We start from the raw sequence: 22,929 nt of genomic DNA on the forward strand, positions 1-22,929 counted from the left end.
CTCCATAACGAATTGGATGCATCGTGAAGGAGGGTTATCAGATTTTGTCGTTCTTTAATGTTTTAAACAACATATAACAGAACAAATTAACCCCTATAGAATTGTTACTGACCACTTATTATTTTATTTGATGAGCCAACACGTGACAGCAATGAAGCAATGGACGAACGGCACTCTTGTCTGAGGTGCGACTGATTCTATACGTTTTGGGTTTTTCAGTCCCCCGTTGAACTAGTCTCTCTGATTTGTTTATTGTTATGTGCAGCCTCCTTTTGTTAGGTGAACCAGCATACTCGTGTGAGTAGCTCTATTAGTCTGTAGTGTTCAGCTTGTTATGGGACCATGTTTCAAACGGCTCATATATAGTACCGTACTACTTGAATACCACAACACTAAACTGTAATACCTAACCAAAGCTATCTTATACGCCACTCTAGGCGAGTGTTCAACAATAATATTAATTATATCCCCATACACTCAAGAAGAGTGTTAAAGATATGAATAATTCAAAAGGTAAGGTTGTAATTGTTTTAATATGCAAAGGAGAATCTTGACCTCATCTAATTTAGCAGAGACTCGACCTACATTAAATTCCTCACTTTGAATTACTACGTTCTTTATTTTCAATTTCCTGACTGGAATAAAAATACAAACGAAACAAAAACGATGATAACATGATCGTTTCACTGACACATTGAACCATTTCTAAACGTTTTTGCTGTAGTTCGACGACTGGAAAATCGTATAAAATCGCACATTATTGATATACATGTATAGGTAATGATTTTCCATGTCATATACCTAATGATCTGTAGACACGCGAGGAAATGCACCACTTTAGTCAGACACTTGTGTGACACTTATTGATCATTGATCAATGTTTACACACAACAATACAAGTGACCTAACAACACATCGTGTAACATGAAATAGTATGTTTGTCGTAGTATCCCCTGGCCCTGCTACCCGACCGGGGACACTTTTTGAACAGGTGGCAGCTAGCCTGTATTGATACGTGTGGTCTGAAAATATACGTATTCAATTTAAATTTCCTGGCATTTTGTTTGACAAATTTAAAACTCCAGTATATCGCGTATCCCTTTTCATAACAGGAGTACCGTTTTATGTATTTCTGATGGGATGCATTTCGGTTGGAGTGAGTGTGAGCGTTAGTTGGTTGGGGTAAGGGTAAATGGGGAAGGGGTGGGGGTGGGGAGGTNGACAAGGGAGAGTATATACATAATAAACGCCTGTTTTGACACACAGAAGAAACAAATGCGCGAAAACGCGTATAAATTGGGCTTGTGCTTTGTTTAGATTACGTTTATGCGTACTTCATGCCTTAGACATATTTTTATGAATAAATAGATTAAATACTCCAGGTTATTTCAAATATATTAAAGTTTTCCCTTGAGGTGCCCCTTGCCACTCGCAAGTGGTTTCCGATATGTAACGATTAGCTATCGAACTGTATACAAATGTCGTGTGTAATTAAAATAGAATTCATAGAGGAAAATAAACATTAGTCCCAATAAATCTTTGATAAAACTTGTAATAGAATGACTACCAACCCGAGGTTAACCCACACCTGCATTGGTACTGGAATGTCGGTAGCCACACGCCATGCATGGAGACTCATTATCGGTATCTCAGCTCCTAACAAGTCCTTAAATAGTATTACTTCTTTTATTTGGGAACCAAAATGTGTGTTTACTGAAAACATCCGGATAGTATGTGTTTCTGTCAGCATTAATAACGGATATATAAGTGCTGATGATCAGTCTGTGCATGTACCCCTTGTGAGGTTATCTGAATTAGAGAGACATGTTCGTCAGTTCCTATTAAGGAATAGTGATATTTTATAAGGGAGTCTCTCCCTGTGGATGTGTTACGTTCGGGACATCGTCGTGTGGAGTGATTAAGTGATGAGTGACATCCATTCAGTGTACTCGGCTGTGAGGGAGGGGAGCCATGAGGAGGGCTATCTGGGGGACCTCCCCGACACCCTTGAGCCCCTCTTCACGCCCCGACAGCAAGTGTATTCTGTCAACTCGGACATGGTCGACGCCATTTCCATCAGGTGCATATTTATCGTATATTGCGCCGAATATGTCATAAAATTCATCAAAAATTCAGAAGACAATATCTTTATAGATGATAATGTTGTCTCATATTACGTTGAATTTCTCCACGAATTTAGTAAAAAAAATCCAAGATATTTCTTAATGAAAACTTAGAAATTTAACACTAAGCACTTTCATATTAATATTCTTATGATGAATGATCGTAGACTATATATTTATTTTCTAGTTATTTTAGTCACTTCATTTAAATCTAATGATTTGGAAATGTCTTTTGATAATATGACACTCAGTCTCTTAAGTTGGTTCGAGCCATTTGCACATGTAACAAGATATTTCCAAATTTGAAATAAGAAATTCGATAATTTTACGTTTACAGAACCTCAAGTAACACATATCCTACAGCTGATGATCAGAAGGGGTGGGATGGGGTAGTGGTGGAGCAAATTTTACACAAGTTTACCTAATTTCAGCTTTTGTATAACAGATATAGCATGCATAACTAGCCAAAGTTATTCTAAGCATAACACTTAGTTAACTTAACTATAAAATTATCGGGGAAACTTGCATTTAGAAAATTATCAAAAAGATAGAAATAATTATACATTTAACGTTACAGTATGTGCGTTTACATGTCGATTAGTGATAAATAATCTGAATAAGAGATGCACTTATATATCATATTTGAATAATTTCACTAGATCAAACGCAAAAAAAACCCGCATTTTGAAAGTATGCTTTAAACAACTTTACCCGGGTGTTTGGTGTTAAGCGTCTAGGTGACACAGTGATTTCAACATCTGCAACCGGAAGTGAAATAATGAAGCGGCAAAGTTTTGTTTGAACATAATTTCTCGGAAAGAGGACATCGGATCATGTGTATACATTTCAAGACACCATTAATGACTGTCTGTTGCGTAACAAATGGTTTTCAAGCTATGAAGACGGTTTCTATCGGGTGGTTCCCGGATTTTCGAGTAAACAATCTACCCCAACATTTTCAAAATATAAAATTCTCGCCCATTTTTGTCGTGCCTGAACCTGAACATGTTTCTGTATATCAGTCCGTAAGATTTATAATACCCCACACAATCTGCTTATAAATTATGTATTCGGCAATTACCTTAAACGTCTTCGGATTTTTACAACAGTTCGTATTCTTATTTAAGTGCGTGACCCCCCCCCCCTATCTTCAACATCCCTGACACCAAACAGACCTTTTTTACTCGAAAATCCGATTGGGGTTAAAAGAGGGAGTTAGGATCTCGCTACAGTTCACTGTGACCGCTTGAGTCTATTTTTGTTTGTGAGGGGTGTGGGGACGGTTATAAGTAATCAGAGCAGTCCATGTACATATTTGACTGGTATCAAAACTACAGAGATTTATTTGACTCTATACATCTCTGATGAACTGTATTATTTTTCATATCTACATACCAGGAATGTATACGGATAAAGTGGTGTATTGTAACACGGAATTATAGCTATATGTATAAGTCTGTGATTGTAATATACAGTAATAACCTTTTTCCATCGCTTGATCGATTAAATGTAAAAACAGCTAAAAGGTTTTTGATAGATTCATCAATATTGTAATATGCGAGTGCAGTGGCGGATCCAGATGTTTTTTTGAGGCTTCAAGAAACCCCCCCCACCCTGAGAATTTTCTTTAACAGTCATGTATTTTCACCATTTTACTCATCGGTGTACCAATGTACTTTCCATAGCCATCGGAAATCAGCCTTAAAAAGTAACAGAGTCACGACGCTTCCGCCAAATATATTGCTAGACATTGCTCAACTAGTTAGCACGTCCCAGGGTGACACCACATCGCTGGAGAATCTAGCTTGCCTGAGTAAGGCAGTATTTTCCCATCATGTTAGAATTTCCTTGACAGTTACAAAATTGTTTCGTAATGAAAAAAATCTAACATTATGATATTGGACAGTACTTATATCATGTAGTAACATGTACAAATTGTACTTAAGCTTTGTTATGAAAATAAATCATAGTTAGTTTATGTCAATGATGGGTCTCATTCCAGCTCAATTTCATTCAGATATTCAGACAAAATCAATGTACCGTAAAAAGATTAATACACAAGTAAAATCATTCAAATATTTTAACTTCAATATAATGAACAGTGTATATAACGACATTGGGACTAACGTATTTAACTTTTTGATGTAGAAATATTTTTATCTGACTTAATCATGTAGTAATCATATTCATTAAGGACATTTTGCCTGAGGTACTTGTACTGTAAATAGTGTGTTTTAAGGTAAAAAACTTCGGTTGAACGTAAAACAAATTATACTGAGAATACATTATTTATAGAATACCAAACTGTATTTCTACTAGTATGTAAATTAAAACTTGTACAATGTACATTCTCATATTGAACGTGTGTGTATCGTATCCCGACACAAATAAAGATCACAACACACTCAGTCTTAGGAGCAGTGACCCAGAGCGTGCCATTGTACAGCTTATATTGTTTGTGTTACAAGTTTATTTGGCCTGCTCGTTCCTCGGTAATGAACTAATGGCAAGACATAATTAAAATGGACATGTATATATACACCGCTTGTATGTCTATACACGTAGCATATCCAGGTATGACCAACACTACTGTGTGTAGATATTGTAGGTAATGCCTGGCTTTGTTGAGTCCAACAGGGGGTACAATGGGCAACGATGTTTTACCTGTATAGCTAACCCACCTGGCTATAGTGTAACACTTGTACGATATGTTACATGTGGTCCGTGGTAAACCCCTACTATAGATATTCTGATAAGTGGATTGAACCATACATATTTATCCTGTGTTTTATACATGTCTCTCAAAGCTGTAAATATCGTACATTATATCATGCATTAATGTATCTTGACCATATGTAATTATTATACCAGTAAGACAAGCTTCATGCTCAATATGTCATTAAGATTAATTAAAGCCAATTACCATGGTAATAATATGATCAATCCTTCATTGCAATTGGTTGCAAGACCTTGAGCTAAAAAAATTGAACATCATTATTTTGTCATTATTTCTTTAAATTCCCGAAATGTAGTTTGTGCTTGGTTTACATTATTGCACCATAGGTTCCAATGTATCAATATAAGTTTTGATTTTAACGACTTTTGGAATCATAAGGTGTCCATACCTCAAAGAAATTGTGCAGACTGCGCAAAAGAAAAATAAATGAATGTTTTTTTATGAAGTCTGACTAAAATCAAATGCAACATGATATAATATAAAGTGCAATATGTATTTTGAAATTTTTCAACTGTACTTGTGTGACTCTATGCCATTGGTAAAAGACTGTCAACGTTAATTTATTGATTCTTTTTGTAAGGCAAAAGTTTATCGGTTGATATATGAATCTATTTATATCTATACACATTAAGCTTATAGACTTCATTCCAAACCGTTTATTTTCTTCCTACTCAACAATCAGTAGCATAGGTCTGCAAAAATAAAGAAATCACATCAACAAAATGCACCAAATCATAAAGAACTCTTAAATAAAGATCTTAACCCTTCCACCACCATAGACCATACTGGACTCATCCAGATGAATGTATAGTAGAGTCCACTCAAGTTACTTAGGGGTGAAGGGGATAAGAAACTAAATTCAAACCTTAATGTAAATAATAAGGAACTTGTGCACAAAACCCATATAATGTGTTTAAAAACAGATAGGCAAGAAACAACCATGCCTAATATAAGTCTGGAAAACATTTAACATTTAATGAATTTTTATAGAATGAGAGATTTAAAAAAATAACAAAAAAGTTAACTTTTCTTCACTAATCAATACATGTATAACAATTTTAGTAATACGATAAATTTGAGGGGGATATCAACATCAAAGAGATATTTCTATCAATGCAATGATAGGACAGGGTTATATTGACATACTGCATCTACAAAAATCTATTAAATAGGTAGGTACATACTGATACTTTACCTCATCTATGAGAGATTTAACAGCACTGATATGAGACTTGACCTATACCCACAGGGTATATTTCTCTCAATAATACTCAGTTAGGTACATGTACGTTTATGTCTACACACCTCATCCATGAATACACAACCCAGCCCTCAGTATGAGATTTTGACAGATTTAGATGGGATACATTAATATAAATTGGTTGTGAAATTTTATTATCAAAGGGTGGTACATCGATCATTTGCACTGGTACCTGCCATTATGAGTCACAAAAAACTTGCATAAAAAAAATGCACAGTAAAATATTTCAAACATGTCAGTTGAATGACAATTTGACACAGCATTATCTAAATTAGGTCCCACTTTTCTTGCTGATAATAAACATGTTTAAATAGCTAATGTACAAATTACACTGAAATTGACACCTGTTGTGTGACAAGACAAGACACATGAGGCCAAAAATGAAAAAAAGATCGTTGTTTTTCTGCTTACCCGGCCATAATTGTGCTCATAATTTTGTACTGCCTCTGAAGAAGAGTTTGTTAAATCAGATAACATATCTCCCAAAGCTTTTCTGACCTCTTGCCAAAACAGCTAAATTTTGTTTTGACCTGATTTGGGTCAAAACTTGTGACTAATATCACTTTTAGATTGATAAAAGTAAGTTATTACATAATGAATGACATATTTGAGGTAGAATATGTATACCTTCAATCATTACCTATAAACACTTTTTACAGTGTATATCATTGAGATCAGCTAGCAGGCAGTATCGGAAAACGTGTTTTTAAGGTCAGGTTACTTGTTGGAGTATATTGTATTAGCCAACTGAAGGCTATTGTATGACTGGTCTGAAGGTTTTTGATACACGCCTCATGAACAAACACGGGTATAGCAATGACTGACCAGTAAATCTTGACAGGTGTTTACGTTACAAAAATGAAGCTGATTAAGTAAAATGGCTGTCTCGTCTATGTCTTTCAGGAGTTCCACGACACTCTCATCAGCAGCTGGAACGGAGGCTGACGACGTAGATGAACACATCAATGTAGTTCTAAGGTACGTTGTACAGATTTAATTTTCACTTATCAAACAGCAAATATCAATTTAGGAGTTATGATCATGTTTGTATTTTTACTACATTGCAACATATATGTGCACCAGACTATAAATTAGTTTTAATCACATTTTTATGAGGATATCTCTGGTGGATAAGAACATTGTTCATGCTATTTGAAATGAGTAAGTGCCATGTAGGAAGATGTATTTTTTGCACTTGCTTGTGATCTGTAATTTAAATAATTTCATGAAATGGGACCGAGTCCGAAACAGGAATATGTATACTGATCGTGAGAATGTCTGTGCATGACAAGTCAATAACTTTGCAGAAATGACTGGAAACCTGTTATACTGCCATCCTTTGTCCAGGAAAGTTTTGGCGTTATAAAGGGGATCATGGTTGTTTATTGGCAATTAAATATATCAGGCATATAATTATAAAGGAAATATTAAGAAAAATAGAGAGGGAACCTTGAATTAAACTAGATGGCAAATAAAACGAGTGTCATTTTAATTGATCAATATTTGAGGTTTGATTTTATTGATATCTATTAAGATCCAGAAATAAACAACATGTAAGGGAAATGTATATATACATCCATGTACACTCTTAGATACAAGCATTAAGTACTGGTAATCAATTCTACTGTTATATAATTCTATACATTAGTTAGCTACTTATTAGAGAAATTTCCAGTATACTTTCTACCTCAACACTGGAATATCCAATATTCCTGTTAGGCAGACATTGAAGTGGTTATATAATTATTATTAAAAATACACTGCCTTCATTAGGCCATACAAATGAAACTTGTTGCAAGACCAATGTTGGTAGTAGATGTGAAGTTTCGTGTACCTGATCAGACATGATCAAGTGGTGATGCAGTTGTGTAGGATAGGGATATTCAACATGAGGGATTTCAACTTGGGATATAAAGGAAATTCAACCTGAGGGATTTCAACTTGGGATATGAGGGAAATTCAACCTGAGAGATTCCAAAATGTGATATAAGGAAAATTCAATCTGAGGGATTCTAAAATGTGATATAAATGAAATTCAACCTGAGGGATTCCTACTTGGGAATATAAGGGAAATTCAACCTGATGGATTCCAAATTTTGTCAATCTGATGGATTCCAAATTTTGATATAAGGGAAATTCAACCTCATGGATTCCAACTTGGGATATAAGGGAAATTCAACCTGAGGGATTCAAAATTTTGATATAAGGGAAATTCACCCGAGGAATTCAAAATTTTGATATAAGGGAAATTCAACCTGAGGGATTCCAAAATGTGATATAAGGGAAATTCAACCTGAGGGATTCCAACTTGCATTATGAGGGAAATTCAACCTGAGGGTTTCCAACTTGGGATATGAGGGAAATTCAACCTGAGGGATTCAAAATTTTGATATAAGGGAAATTCAACCTGAGGGATTCCAAAATGTGATATAAGGGAAATTCAACCTGAAGGATGCCAACTTGCATTATGAGGGAAATTCAACCTGAGAAATTCCAAATTTTGGTATAAGGGAAATTCAACCTAAGGGATGGGATGTAGACACAGATTTGTAAATGGCGAAAAAAATTGGAGTCTCAAGCCAAATTCGATTTTTCTTTTTTTTAAATGTGAAGCCCACATATTCCAATTCATAATGTATATGCCAATTTTAGAGCTGATTTTTTTAAAAGTTTTGATACATGTAATATAACAGGGGTTATTCATTAAACAAAAATTTCACCCATGGCCACCGTACGCTACTGTACACTGCTACCTTATACATCACTTTCTTTTTCCCAAAATTTAATCAAAACCTTTTAAATGTCTGGAAAATGACACAATGAACAAAATGATGTATCCGTTTCCTTTCTCACTTTAAAAGTGACCCGAGTAATATGAATTCTCCTGACACCTCAAACTACCAACAAAGGGAGGTAATCTGAAAATTTCAAACTTGAATAGGTTTGTAGTTTTCATGAATAAAATTTCTTTTTGGGTGTAATATGATGCTTTGAGATCATGTGCATGTGAAAAACAAAACTACAGTGATACTATGATTTTGTTTGATGACGTCATAGTAACTGATGTCATCATAACTATGACGTCATCAATGGGCATCTATGACATCATCAAGGCTCAATGATATCAAAATGAACACTAGGAAACCCATCACAACAACAAACTAGCAACAGACACACTTCCTGTAACCGATGAACAGCACCATAATGTCAGATATTCTAAAACATCAGACAAGTGCCACCATGGCAACCGTTATTTGCTTTCCTCACCTAGATTTGACAGTGACCCGCAGAAATTGTTCATTTAACATATTTTGCTTAAAAATCCAAAGTTCGATATAAAGAAAATTCAACCTGAGGGATTTTAATTTGGGATATAAGGGAAATTCAACCTGAGGGATTCCAACTTGGGATATGAGGTAAATGTAACCTGAGGGAGTCTAATTTTGGATATAAGGGAAATTCAACCTGAGAGATTCTATTTTGGGATATAAGGGAAATTTAACCTGAGGGATTCTAATTTGGGATATAAGGGAAATTCAACCTGAGGGATTCTAATTTTGGGATATTAGGGAAATTCAACCTGAGAGATTCTATTTTGGGATATAAGGGAAATTCAACCTGAGGGATTCTAATTTGGGATATAATTAAGGGAAATTCAACCCGAGGCATTCTAATTTGGGATATAATTAAGGGAAATTCAACCTGAGGGATTCTAATTTGGGATATAAGGGAAATTCAACCTGAGGGATTCTAATTTGGGATATAATAGAAATTCAACCTGAGGGATTCCAACTTGGGATATAACCTGAAGCTTGGTTAGAGTCATACCTAAATTTTGAAATTTCAAGGTTAGAATTACGTTTTTCCTCACACATTTGAAAGAGTATTTTTTCTACTTTCAAATTCTTCAAGTTACCCAGGAAATGGGTTTTAATAAGAAAAATAAAATATGTTTAGACCCGACATATATTTGATGGAAAACTGTAACTACATGTTATAATTGATATTGATGGCGTTGTAAACATCAGTATAGCTAGTGGGCTGAATATGTAAATGATTTTATACCAGTGGTTTGATTTCCCCAACAATGACAAGTTTTAAAAAACAAAACAATAACCAACACTATTTTGATTGTGTTGTGTAGCTTGGTAAATGCATTGTCTGTTCATATTTAACATCGATTTTATGAAAAGACACTTCAAACTAAATAGTTCATATATTTCAACATAAACTACAGAATAATTAACCTGTCCAATGTTTAGAAATATTGATTGCAAAAACATTATTCAGCTCATTTCACTTCATAAATAATAAAGAAAGTGGCCTGAAGTTTTCATCTTGTTTAAACAATTGAACTTGTCTTTAGTATGCCTATACTATAACTCCTGGACATATATTTGTGTGGAGATGAAGCTGTCTTTGTTTACTCTGGGTAAGCCGTACTCAGTAACTGGTCTGTATGGGGAAGATTGTAGGAGTTAAGTCTGGTGGTTGCTGTTACCTACATCCGTGCTGTGTAAAAGTTTTCAACAGATTTGTTTGTTAGACCTTGCATGACAAACGCCATTAACATCCAGAGGAAGTCCGCATCTGTACTTTTTAAGAGATATTGCATTGTTTGTCAAAATAGCTGTTAACATAACCATTTCATGGCATTTCAGGCCAAGCAAATTTTAATATCTGTTTAATTACAAATGTAGGGTATACATATAGAAAAAGATAAGGTTATTAATGCTACTCGTGTGGCTAATATTTTGATATTTTTCACTTGTTATTACTGAAGACACCATTAAATATCCTATATATATATATGCTATTTTCAAACATATTATGTCATGATCCACATATATTATAAGTAACGTCTTACCAATTCTCTCACAGACTAATCAATTATATCCAAATATTCATGTATATTCTGTCAGTGATCAACATGCTATAGCACATTCTGTTAGCAACCCACATTCAATATAATTCATATTCAATCCCTTTCAGTGACCCAGATTCAATATATATAATATAATATTCAAGCCCATTCTCTCACAGACCAAGCTAAGTCACATACTTACATAATTAGTTGTATATACGTAATATTAAAAAACTATTCTGTACCTGACCCAGATACATTGATATACAAACACATCCTGTCACTGCCCCTTGTAATACATCTATTACACTCCTTCTTTGTTTATGATTTCAACTCATTCACCCCTGAAGACGCATTTTAATGCCTCCGATTCAGAGGTTGGAAGAGTTCATTATGAAATTTTAGATGTGCATGAGTTTAAACACAGAACTCAGTTGCATTAAGATTTGTTAGCTTAATGAAGCATTCATGTGAATTTTAAATCAGTGATATTTTCTTAGTCATTAACAATGCAGATATAATATGCATACCTGGAATTCAAAAATTATAATGCATAAATAGTTATTTCTGATATTTCTAAATAATTTTGCAGAAAATTGAACTTGAAAATTGGATTTCATATATGGGAAGCTAATAAAACCTTGGTACATGTATAATCGAGGATTTATCTCGAAGATGTAGATTTAATGCAGTAATAGGTAGGCTGGTTAAAGGGTTGCACATACAACACTGGTTGTCTATGTATTACCTGATTAAACGAGAACACTTTTCTGATATATAATATTATAAATGTACAAAACATTCATTATATATCTGTACTGTACTGCAGAGTGTATGAATCATTTGGGTATATACCGGATATTTATATATTTGTCGTTCAGTAACAAGATGTGTTACAAGTTTTCGACATTTCCTTATGTAACCTGAACTTGTTATCTAATGTCTTTGGTCAATGTCAACTGGTTTCATATCTCGAAGATTGTCACCAGTGTTTTCTCACGGTTTAGAAAGATTGGAGTGGGTCAGGGGTGGGGGTTGGGGGTTGATAATGTTGATAGCTATTAGTTGTGAAGCCATGTCTTGTTTTCTTGCAACTTGAATTACCAGCAACATACTGTAGTCCAAGGCTGCCTTTACCTGTTTTTCTTAACAAAATCTTATATGTCTTGTTTGATGAACCACCTACCCTTTATAACACCAATATTTCCCTGTATTAACTATTAAGAGAACTATAACAAAATCATGTTGGTCAGGTATATATATCACACATTACATGCATATTAATTTTCAATAGATAGCTGATGTATCATTCATTTAAATGTAAGGTTGCAACATTATGATGAATTATATATAAATTCATGACAGAGGCAAATCTTTTTAATGTTTTCCTTTGATTTTTCCATGAAAATGAAAGAAGGGTTCAATATATGTGCTTTTGTTGACATGATGAAATGAATCTCAAATGATCTTCCATTCTATCTGACTTGTAAAACATTGTTAAGGACCCCTGTCCCACTGCACTGTGGTTTCCCCATACACAGTTACCTCCCCTTAAGGATCACTGTCCTGTCCCACTGCACTGTGGTTTAACCTGTATACAGTTACCTCCCCTTAAGGACCCCTGTCCCACTGCACTGGTTTTACCTATACACAGCTACCTCCCCTTAATTATCCCTGTCCCACTGCACTGTGGTTTAACCTATATACAGTTACCTCCCCTTAAGGATCCCTGTCCCACTACACTGTGGTTTTACCTTTATACGGTTACCTCCCCTTAAGGATCCCTGTCCCACTGTACATGTACTGTGGTTTCCGTATAAACAGTAACCTCCCCTTAAGGACCCCTGTCCCAATGCACTGTGGTTTCTGTATATACAGTAACCTCCCCTTAAGGACCCCTGTCCCACTGCACTGTGGTTTTACCTATACACAGTTACCTCCCCTTAAGTATCCTTATCCCACTGTACTGTGGTTTTCCCTTTATGGAGTAACCTCCCCTTAACTAATTCTGTTCAGATATAACTGTAGAACAATTGGGCACCAGACACTCCTGTTGACCTGAGATAAATCAGTCGTTTAAAGTGATAGTGTAGCAATCTGAAGTTCAGGGTTCGAAATCTGGATCTAAGCCCAGTTGGTTTTTATACTCAGAACACAGCTGTTGTTGATTAAATAGTATTTCACCTTTATCATTTCTCATAAACGTCCCAGACGCAAGGTATGGTTTTCTTATCAGAAATGATTTTCAAAGCTAAAGTCATGCCAGTCACTTAGTTACAGATTTTGGCAGTTGTACTGTGATCCTTAAGCTGATTTCTTCTAAATCAAATGTAATGTGATTTTTTTTATAATTCCTTCATAATTGAAGGTTAAAAATTCTGGTTCATTGGCCATTTGTGTACATTGTTCATTAGTATTAGATTTTGAAACTTAAATATATATTGAGTTTAATTCAATACAAATATTTCACTGAAAATTTGATCTCCTGATATATCTTTGAAATAAGACTGTTATTTTAACCAACACTAGGGGGTAACTTAAATGTAAACACTGGTATGATTATGATTGATCTTCTGTGTACGATACCCTAGTCTGTTGTAAATGGCTCCTGGCCAGGGGTTGTCCGAGTCAGCAATCCAGTAATTTGATTCATGTTCAATTCATACAACTTGGTTTGATGGAGTAGTGACTGCCATTTCTCATTTACACATTTTTTTCTGACGATGTCAAGGTGAATAAGATTATATATCATTGGTGGTAATTTAATGAAGTTGTGTAGGTTTTATGCAGGTGTAATAACATGGATTGCACATACTTAACTCATTCACCTTAGAATTTCATAATTAACTATCCAACCTTTGAATCGGAAGAGTTCAAATGGGTCTTCAGGGGTGAATGAGTTAAAAACTTGGGCTTTGGATAAAGCTAGGTTATATGAGCCCCTTTTATATTATGTTCCGATGTACATTAAAAATATATACATTACAATGTTTATCTATCAATAAGCCCATGCCTGGTAATAGGCCCATCCTTATCTAATGCAGTACTCATTAGAAATATTAAATACTCTGTTTCATTGTCCTGCTGTAATAAGTCCAGCCCTTTCTTTACTTAATTCCTGTGGTATTATTCATTGAGAACTATGTTACCGTCGATGCCAATGCAGATATAAGCTTCGTTAATCAAGCCACCACTGTTAATCCTATTGTGCCTCTAGATCCAGCCACCACTGTTAATCCCATTGTGCCTCTAGATCCAGCCACCACTGTTAATCCCATTGTGCCTCTAGATCCAGCCACCACTGTTAGTCCTATTGTGCCTCTAGATCCAGCCACCACTGTTAGTCCTATTGTGCCTCTAGATCCAGCCACCACTGGTAATCCTATTGTGCCTCTAGATCCAGCCACCCCTGTTAATCCTATTGTGCCTCTAGATCCAGCCCCCACTGTTAATCCTATTGTGCCTCTAGATCCAGCCAACACTGTTAATCCTATTGTGCCTCTAGATCCATCCACCACTGTTAATCCTATTGTGCCTCTAGATCCAGCCCCCACTGTTAATCCTATTGTGCCTCTAGATCCAGCCACCACTGTTAATCCTATTGTGCCTCTAGATCCAGCCACGACTACTTATAATCAATCATGTATTAATGTTGTTAACTTATTGTTTCCAGCCACTAATCCTGTTGTGCCTCTAGATCCAGCCACCACTAATTATAATCAATCATGTATTAATGTTGTCCCCTTATTGTTTCCAGCCAACACGTCACTAATCCTGTTGTGCCTCTTGATCCAGCCATCACTAATTATAATCAATCATTTATTAATGTTGTCCCCTTATTGTTTCCAGCCACCACGTCACTAATCCTGTTCTCAAACTAATCAACCAGCATTGATCATGCTTTCCCATTATATGGCCACCATTCATTTTGTTGCCTAATTAGTGTCTGGTCACAGCTAATCCTGATGTCCAACTGTTCAGTCTACATGTCTACATTCTACATTTGGCAGAGAGCATAGTTGTGACATTCCATCTGAAATAATGTCATAAAGTGAATTAGCTTGCTGGTTCTAAAAATAGAAACACCAAGTCATTATCTCAAATTACTGACCCCCATTTGATTATGATCCAATTAAGCAATTAGGATGTAGGAAAAATGAGTGTCATCTAATAATATAATAATATATAATCCTGATGTTCCACTTTTCAACCACCACTCTAATCTTGGGAACAGGAACAGATTTGCTATTCAAATGTGTTTACACAATCCAGTCGCTATTGCTGACAATGCAAATCTAGGGACTAGATAATTGAAGATCTATATGTACAACTTTTGTTACAATATTACTTGTAAAAGTCATACTTACTTAAGATTTGACCCCACATTGACCCTGTAAGTGTTTTAATCAAGATATCACCTACTTTTTCTCCAGTGTAGACCAGCCAGTGTGATACAATTCTTACAAAGACATTAAAGTTTAAACATGCCTCCAGGTATATACAGAAATGGTGTTAAAGCGAATACGTATATACCCGTAGTGTAGAAATCTTGTTACCAATACATTAGCAACGAACAAGCAATATCTAGTCATTTTAAAATTCCTACAATCTGAATGATTTTAAGTGTTTCATTGAAGACTTAAAGTACTCATAAAAATGTACCTATATGTGATGAGAACTGTAATGTTTATGACGCCTGTGGTTTGATTCCCTGATCAGACATGAAGAGGCACAGGTCAGGGTCACCTGCCCATGAATCGTATTAGTTTCTCAGAGAACACAAGTTTCCTCCCAATACTAAGCTCCAGTACAATCTGTCCTTTCCACTTTTCATTTACTGCAGAGATATAAATGTACTACAATTATACATATATGATGGGATTATTCCTTTTTTTTTTTAGTATATATGTTTTTTTCTATGACTAGAGTAAACCTCTTTACACTGCCATTGTTTTTGTCAAGTAACTCTGGAAGGTTTGTCCATGCATGTATATATATATACATTAAGCCAGACATAAAAACATCTTACTATAGATAAAGAAGGCAATCTAGAAATATTCGTTATAAGTTTATAACTGTATATAAGCATCAAGTCATTACATGAGTGATTACACATACATATGCAGTGATGTCGGATACTTTACGTTAGTGTGAGAAATGGATTTAAGATTCGGTTTTTATCAGACTGGGTATATTACATTTGTATGTAAATTTAAAATATTTAAGTATTGGTCTATAATTAATTAATTGTGGTACTATTTTTCTTTACCAGAGTTCGCCCACTCAACAATGCAGAGCTTATGAGAAAGGATGCATTTGTGGCCTCATTCCCTGGTGCTGGTAGAATTGAGGTAAGGTTTGGTGCTAGTAGAATTGAGGTAAGGTTAGGTGCTGGTAGAATTGAGGTATAAAAGTTTAGTTAGGTGCTGGCAGAATTGAAGTAAGGTTATTTGGTGCTGGTAGATTTGAGGTAAAGTTCAAATTCAGTGCTGGGAAATTTGAGGTAAGGATTGGTGCTAGTAGAATTGAGGTAAGGTTCTTTGGTGCTAGTAGAATTGAGATACATTGTGTAAGGTCTGATGCTTATAAAATTGAAGTAAGGTTTGGTGCTAGTAGAATAGAGGTAAGGTTCAAAGCTGGTAGAATTAAGTCTGAGGTAAGGTTCAAAGCTGGAAGAATTGAGGTAAGGATCAAAGCTGGTAGAATTTAGGTAAAGTTGAGTGCTAGTAGGATATAGTAAGGTTCTTTAATAGATGAAGTTGAAGTGTTTCATTCCATGGTCATGGTATACATATTGTAATAGATAATGTGATGAGGTGCCATCTAATACACGAATGTTGGTAGAATTGAGGTGACGCAATACCTTATATATGGTAAGTAATAGAATTGAGGTAAGATATTAATAGAGTTAGGATTGATGCTTGAATTCAACGGCCTAGTTCTCAGATACTGTTAGAATAGAGATGCCTCGGTCTTTCTGATAAATTCGGTGATGAAGAATGAATTCAAGAGCCTCATTCTTAGATGCTGTTAGAATAGAGATGTCTCGGTCTTTCTGATAGATTAAGTGATGATGAATGAATTCAAGAGCCTCATTCTCAGATGCTGTTAAAATAGAGATGGCTCAGTCTTTCTGATAGATTAGGTGATGATGAATGAATTCAAGAGCCTCATTCTCAGATGCAGTTAGGATAGAGATGTCTCAGTCTTTCTGATAGATTAGGTGATGAAGGGCAGCATTTCCCTAACACTGATAGAATTACCTGGTAAGATAAAATGAAAGTAAGTTAAAATGTTAGACGGTGAGTGGCTTCATTCCAATTCTTTGGTGCCTGCAGATAGTTTGACAATTAGGTGAGGATGAGTTAATGAGATCAGGTTAAAAGTTCCTCTTTGTTCTTAATTTGAATTGAGCTTTATCCTATATGTCAATTGAAAACCATTATAGGCCTCACAGTATTACACTAATTGGATGCAAAATAAAAGTCGTTCTAGATGATGATGAGTAAATAGAGAAAACAAATAGCTTTATATATACCATCCAATTACTGGTGTATGATTGCTATTGAGGTTAATATTGATAAATGGGCTGTGACATCGACTAATGGGTTTGGTCAAACTCCTACCACAGGTTGACCGTATTAATTGTATTGTGCTGCTGTATAGGAGCTGATCTTTGTTCCTTCATTAAACATTGTAACGCTACTTGATGCTAGGATCAGTTGATTGTGCTGTACATTCAGCTTAAGGCTCTCCTTCCACTGAGATAGATATATATAGACATTTAATTACACAACCTGTCATGTGGTGGCTCTGATTCTGTGAAATACAGCTTCCTGTTCATTGTTTGACCACAGCATTACATAGTGTTCTGAACAATGGATTCATTTTTGCTTATTGAGCAATGCATCTATATTAATACTTACTAACAAACTGTCAGTTAATGATATAAGATGTCTTGTCTATTTCTGTTAATTAACGCACATCATTGATATTATGCCTCCGAGTTATAATAGAGAAAGGTTTTCAGACTGTAGTATTGTATTTCTGTAAAATTTGCAACAAAAACATGAGGGTAGGCAATAAAGCTTGGGGTAAGGCAGGGTAAACAAAAATGGATTTGTTTTATTGATATTATAAGAAAAAATGAGGGTTAAAATTGCTGATACATATTTAAATCATGATCAGCAAAAACATTTGGTACAATTCTGCGTGTGATAAGTGTTTTATTTATATTTAACGCAGTGTGATGCAAACACCTCAGTACGGTCGTTTGGGTTTAATGTGGTGTTCGAACCGGAAGCCACGCAGCAGGACCTGTTTGAACACTCCGGGATGAAGAAACTTGTGGACATGTCTTTAAATGGGTAAACTTTGGTCTTAAATGGATTTCATCTGTTAGCAATTCAACAATTTGATCACTTTAAAATCCGGCTTCCTTACACTTAAAGATAAACGTGCTATGATTTTCAGCCATATTTCAAAATCTAAAGATAGATCTAGAAGAACTTTGGAGCAGTGCTTGAATACCACAGGTGAAAACAAATCTAAAATCAAAAACTGGCTTTACAAGATCATAAATAATGAATTGTTTCAGACTTAGGTTGGGCCCATAGTAAGTAGATATATACTGTAAAGCTGACTATCTGCCATGATTGTAATATTTATGCCACTCAGTCAGTTATTAAACATATGGGAAACCTTGCATTTGAACATTTATATCCTTTACCGTACAATAAAACTGTGCCTCTGGTAAGCATACAGCCTAGCTGTTCAAAAATATCAATCATATTAGATTGGTTGTATGCTTTGTGTGCTATGCATTTGGTTTAATGCATTGGAACAAGAAATGCATGTCAATAAGGTTAAATGTCTTTGAAATCCTTGGTAACAAATCTTTAATACTCTAGAAAGTGTTGAGGAACATTTAGGATAATCTTACGGAGCTAAACAAAGGCCTATATGATCTGGTTGCATTGTCATTTAATTATAATAACATCATCATATCAGTTTTCTTTATTGCGTGGTTAGCATGTTATTCATAATATACATGTCCATGTCATATTTTTGTGTATAAATTGACATATAATATAACCTGTTGTGACATCGTAAATTGATACTGAGTCTTAGACTTGTTTCATAAATCTCATGTATTGAACAGCATTTGTCAATGTTCATGAGGGTATAAATGCAAGCTAAGTCATTCTACCCCTTTACATTTTGGGAATTCCTTCACAGTCTTCTATACAATAAAGCACTTAGTCTGATAAAATATTGTCATGTTGATATTTCTTAAAATCAATAAAATATTTCTTCAAAACATAGCATGAACCCGCAGCATGTTTATAAATAAATGATTAAATGTTCACATGACCTTCTGCTCTTCTCAGAGCTCTTCAGGGAGATGCTTGTTTTGAAGAGGCAATTGTGATGTCGTTATTGACTTAAGCCTGTACATGTATGGTATCGTCAATGATACGCATGTGAAAGATAAAATTAAATAAAAATAAGTGAAAATTTAGTATCACAATTATATACATTCAAATGTTTATTTAGTGCAGATCATTGAGAAAGTTTCAATGATTTATATTTGTTTACTATAATTTATTGCCATAAGCAATATACAAATAATTTATGTGTGGATACATATTGTAACATGAATTGGTACAAATACTTAATTTCTTGATGGTTTTACATTTTGAATAATTTAATTGATACAAATTTTCATTGTCAGTTTATGTGATCATGATACAGTGAAATGTAGACATTCTGTATATAATGATTTTATATTGTCTATATGTGGTTCTATTCTTGCTGCAAAATCCATTGATATAAATACATGAAAATAGAGACACTTTATTTAAAATCACTGTTTATATGAACATTCCTATTAAATTCCGTTTTGTCTTGTTACAGGTATGCGTGTACTGCCCTTGCTTTTGGACAGACAGGTTCTGGTAAAACTCACACTATGACTGGTCCCCCGCAACAGGTTAGTAGTGGAGCACAGACACGCCCTCGTAACAGATATGCAGAAATTGTTTGGGAAGGTTTTAGATCAAAATGTTATCAGTGTAAAATTACTTACAGGATTACTTTTTTGAATGTATCAGATAATTGTGTAATCTTCCACATTTTGACATATATAACATGCTTTTTACTAAAAGCTGTTTGTCATAGTGTAATTTATATCTTTGCCTGCTGTCGGTGATAAACCCCGACTGTGCCAGTCTTACCCTGTGCATCTGGCTGATGTTATATAATTAATACCACCTCATTAAGAGGTTGAAAGTACTTTTGTTAGTTTAAGTGCATCAAAGTCTGTAATCATGTGACTTATTAATTTTCCATTTGAATTCAAGATGGTAGTCACATAACACAACTACTGGTAACGGTAGTTTTTAGCCAATGTTATGCCGCATCAATTATCAGACAATTTTTTCAGGGACATATTAAGTGTTTGACATCAGAGGTGGAAATATCACAGGATTCACTGACATTTTTTAAAGTGAAGTAATTAACTTTGCTTTTTTTTCTTTTTTATAAATTGCTTAAGCCCGATGTTACTATTTTGAAATTGAAGGAAAACGTAAGATTTGAAATCCTATTGGTAAAATTTGTAATATTACTCTCGCTGGAGGGGAAAAATTAAATTGACAGCGCGTAAAGAGACTTACTGTTTAAAATTCTTTAAAATTACAATCATCCATATCATTTTCATGTCATTTGTGTTCATTTTGCGTGGGGTGAGATGACAAGCAATTCTCTTACACGGCTGTGATTTTAAAATTAACCTTTACACTATTGGACACACGGATCACGAGTCCGTCAGATCTTCATTGTCTAATGCTGAGTTTGTCCTCTGGGTTGTGTTCACTAACGACTGGTTACACAGATTGTGGGGCAAAATGGAAAAAAGATTGAGAAAGCTGTAATAAAACAATTAACAGTCAAGTATCTCATACTAGTTCATAGTTGCTTTAAATTGCATGTTGCCATTAGTCATTCAGATTAAAAAATTTGAGACCATACTGAATTTTTACTGTTCATTTATAAATTCTCTATATTGTAAACATACTTCTGTTAGCAGAATCTTATTTCCATGCACTGTCAAAATAGTTATTGATGTACAGTTTCATGTTTAGCCTCACTCATTCGTATATATATATATATATATGTACAATTCATATTTAGAGTACTAGTACTCTAGCTAGCCTGCAGGCAGATTTAAAAAAAATTCTACTAGCCCAAATTATCTTTAGTTGAGCTAATGGAATTGTATATCCCTATACTTTTCAAAGTTATGCATGCAGCAAGAGTTAGCACTACAGCTATAAATCTTGACATGTAGAAAAATAAGATTTATAAATTTTACAGCTCATTAACAGGAAAAACATGGAGTAAAAAATTCCTCTAATATAAGTATGATTGCAGTATGTAAGCCTTCCTTCCATTAAAACCGTGTTTTCCTTTGACTTTCAGTATTATGATGAGGTTGGTACCTACAGTTTTGGATGTAATGCCAAAATGTTTCAGTTATCCCTGTTTGTAACACCTGTATATTGTAAATAACCTTATTGATTCTCCGACCGAGTTCCTCCCGATTGATGTTGCACCTGTTGTACAAGTTTATCAGAATGGCATGCAGATTTGTGAAATTCTTTATACTATATGTAATGCTATATTGTTAACTGAATTCTTCTTTTTGCATTCCTGCCCCTTGTTAAAAATGAGGGTTATTATTTTCATAGAAGCATGAATTGCCCATTTGTTTTGTTCACATTTACTTTGCATGTACTTCACAAATTAACACTAGAAATAATGGATCAGTAAGTGTTTTGAAAAATGTTATCACATAAAACTCTCATATTGTGTACTGTATAGATAGGTGTAATGGGGCTATTCATTTGTGAATAATATAATATTTGTAATAATGTCAGATTGTACATGCTTTTGGAATACTCAGAGGTCGGATTAGACAAGGTTTGCTGTACACACATATTTGATTTATGTTTGCATAGAATGTTTATGCCTTATAACCATTACTGTTCATTTGTTGATCACATTTTAACATTTTAATATTATGCACTTATTAATTAAAACAAAATAAAGCAAAGGTGTTATTTCCATGGTGACAAGTTGTGAAAGAGAGTAATATGTGTCTTGATATCATGAATCAACTAAAATAAGGTCATAGGTCATCTAGAATAAGGTTATAGTTCATCTATAATTAGATCATAGGTCATCTAGAATAAGGTCATAGGTCATCTAGAATAAGGTCATAGGTCATCTAGAATAAGGTTATAGTTCATCTATAATTAGATCATAGGTCATCTAGAATAAGGTCATAGGTCATCTAGAATAAGATCATAGGTCATCTAGTTCAGTTCAGTTCTTTATTACCTTGAACCTTACGGCTCATCAGTTCAAAATAAACATATATACAAGGATAAACAATACAATCACTCACACCCATAAACACCCCCACAAATACACCCACATACACAAATACACACTCACATACCCATTGGTATAGTGTAGAGAGACATCCCCCTTTATATAATAGGTACATAGTCTTTTCTTTTCTTATTACTCAGTTTAATATATTTGGCTAAATTTGTTAACTGTTTTTTGTTCCCTGTTTCCATAAGTTGGATAAATGTATACATGCTAGGTCTTTCATAGTAATATTTCTTAATAAAACGCTTTCTTAAATCTAAAAAACATTCACATTTTAATATAAAATGAAATTCATCTTCGATATCCCCACTGTTGCAGTATGCACATGTTCTTTCAATCCTATCTACATTGTTATACCTACCAATTTCAATATTTAATTTGTGAGATGACAGTCTAATTTTTGTAATTTCTTTCAGATTTGTATTTCCTATGGGTTTTGTTAAATATGGTTGTAAACAGAAATTTTCGCCAATAAACTTGTACA

The 22,929-nt window shown here is 34.4% G+C and overlaps 1 protein-coding gene across 3 annotated transcripts in view; it reads left to right on the plus strand.

Moving 5' to 3' along the window:
- Positions 1 to 22,929, plus strand: part of LOC110463124 (kinesin-like protein KIF12) — a 117,006-nt gene that overhangs the window by 38,761 nt on the left and 55,316 nt on the right. For 2 of the 3 annotated variants that reach the window (XM_021517487.1, XM_021517485.1), the window contains exons 2-6: positions 7,025 to 7,099; positions 16,258 to 16,336; positions 18,231 to 18,352; positions 19,902 to 19,977; positions 21,468 to 21,479. In XM_021517487.1, coding sequence (XP_021373162.1) covers positions 7,025 to 7,099; positions 16,258 to 16,336; positions 18,231 to 18,352; positions 19,902 to 19,977; positions 21,468 to 21,479 — 364 coding nt within the window. The remainder of the gene's footprint in view (positions 1 to 7,024; positions 7,100 to 16,257; positions 16,337 to 18,230; positions 18,353 to 19,901; positions 19,978 to 21,467; positions 21,480 to 22,929) is intronic. The other variant, XM_021517486.1, reaches the window with a different exon arrangement.

This window comes from Mizuhopecten yessoensis, unplaced genomic scaffold, assembly GCF_002113885.1.
Source record: "Mizuhopecten yessoensis strain PY_sf001 unplaced genomic scaffold, ASM211388v2 scaffold10867, whole genome shotgun sequence".
Taxonomy (NCBI): Eukaryota; Metazoa; Mollusca; class Bivalvia; order Pectinida; family Pectinidae; genus Mizuhopecten; species Mizuhopecten yessoensis.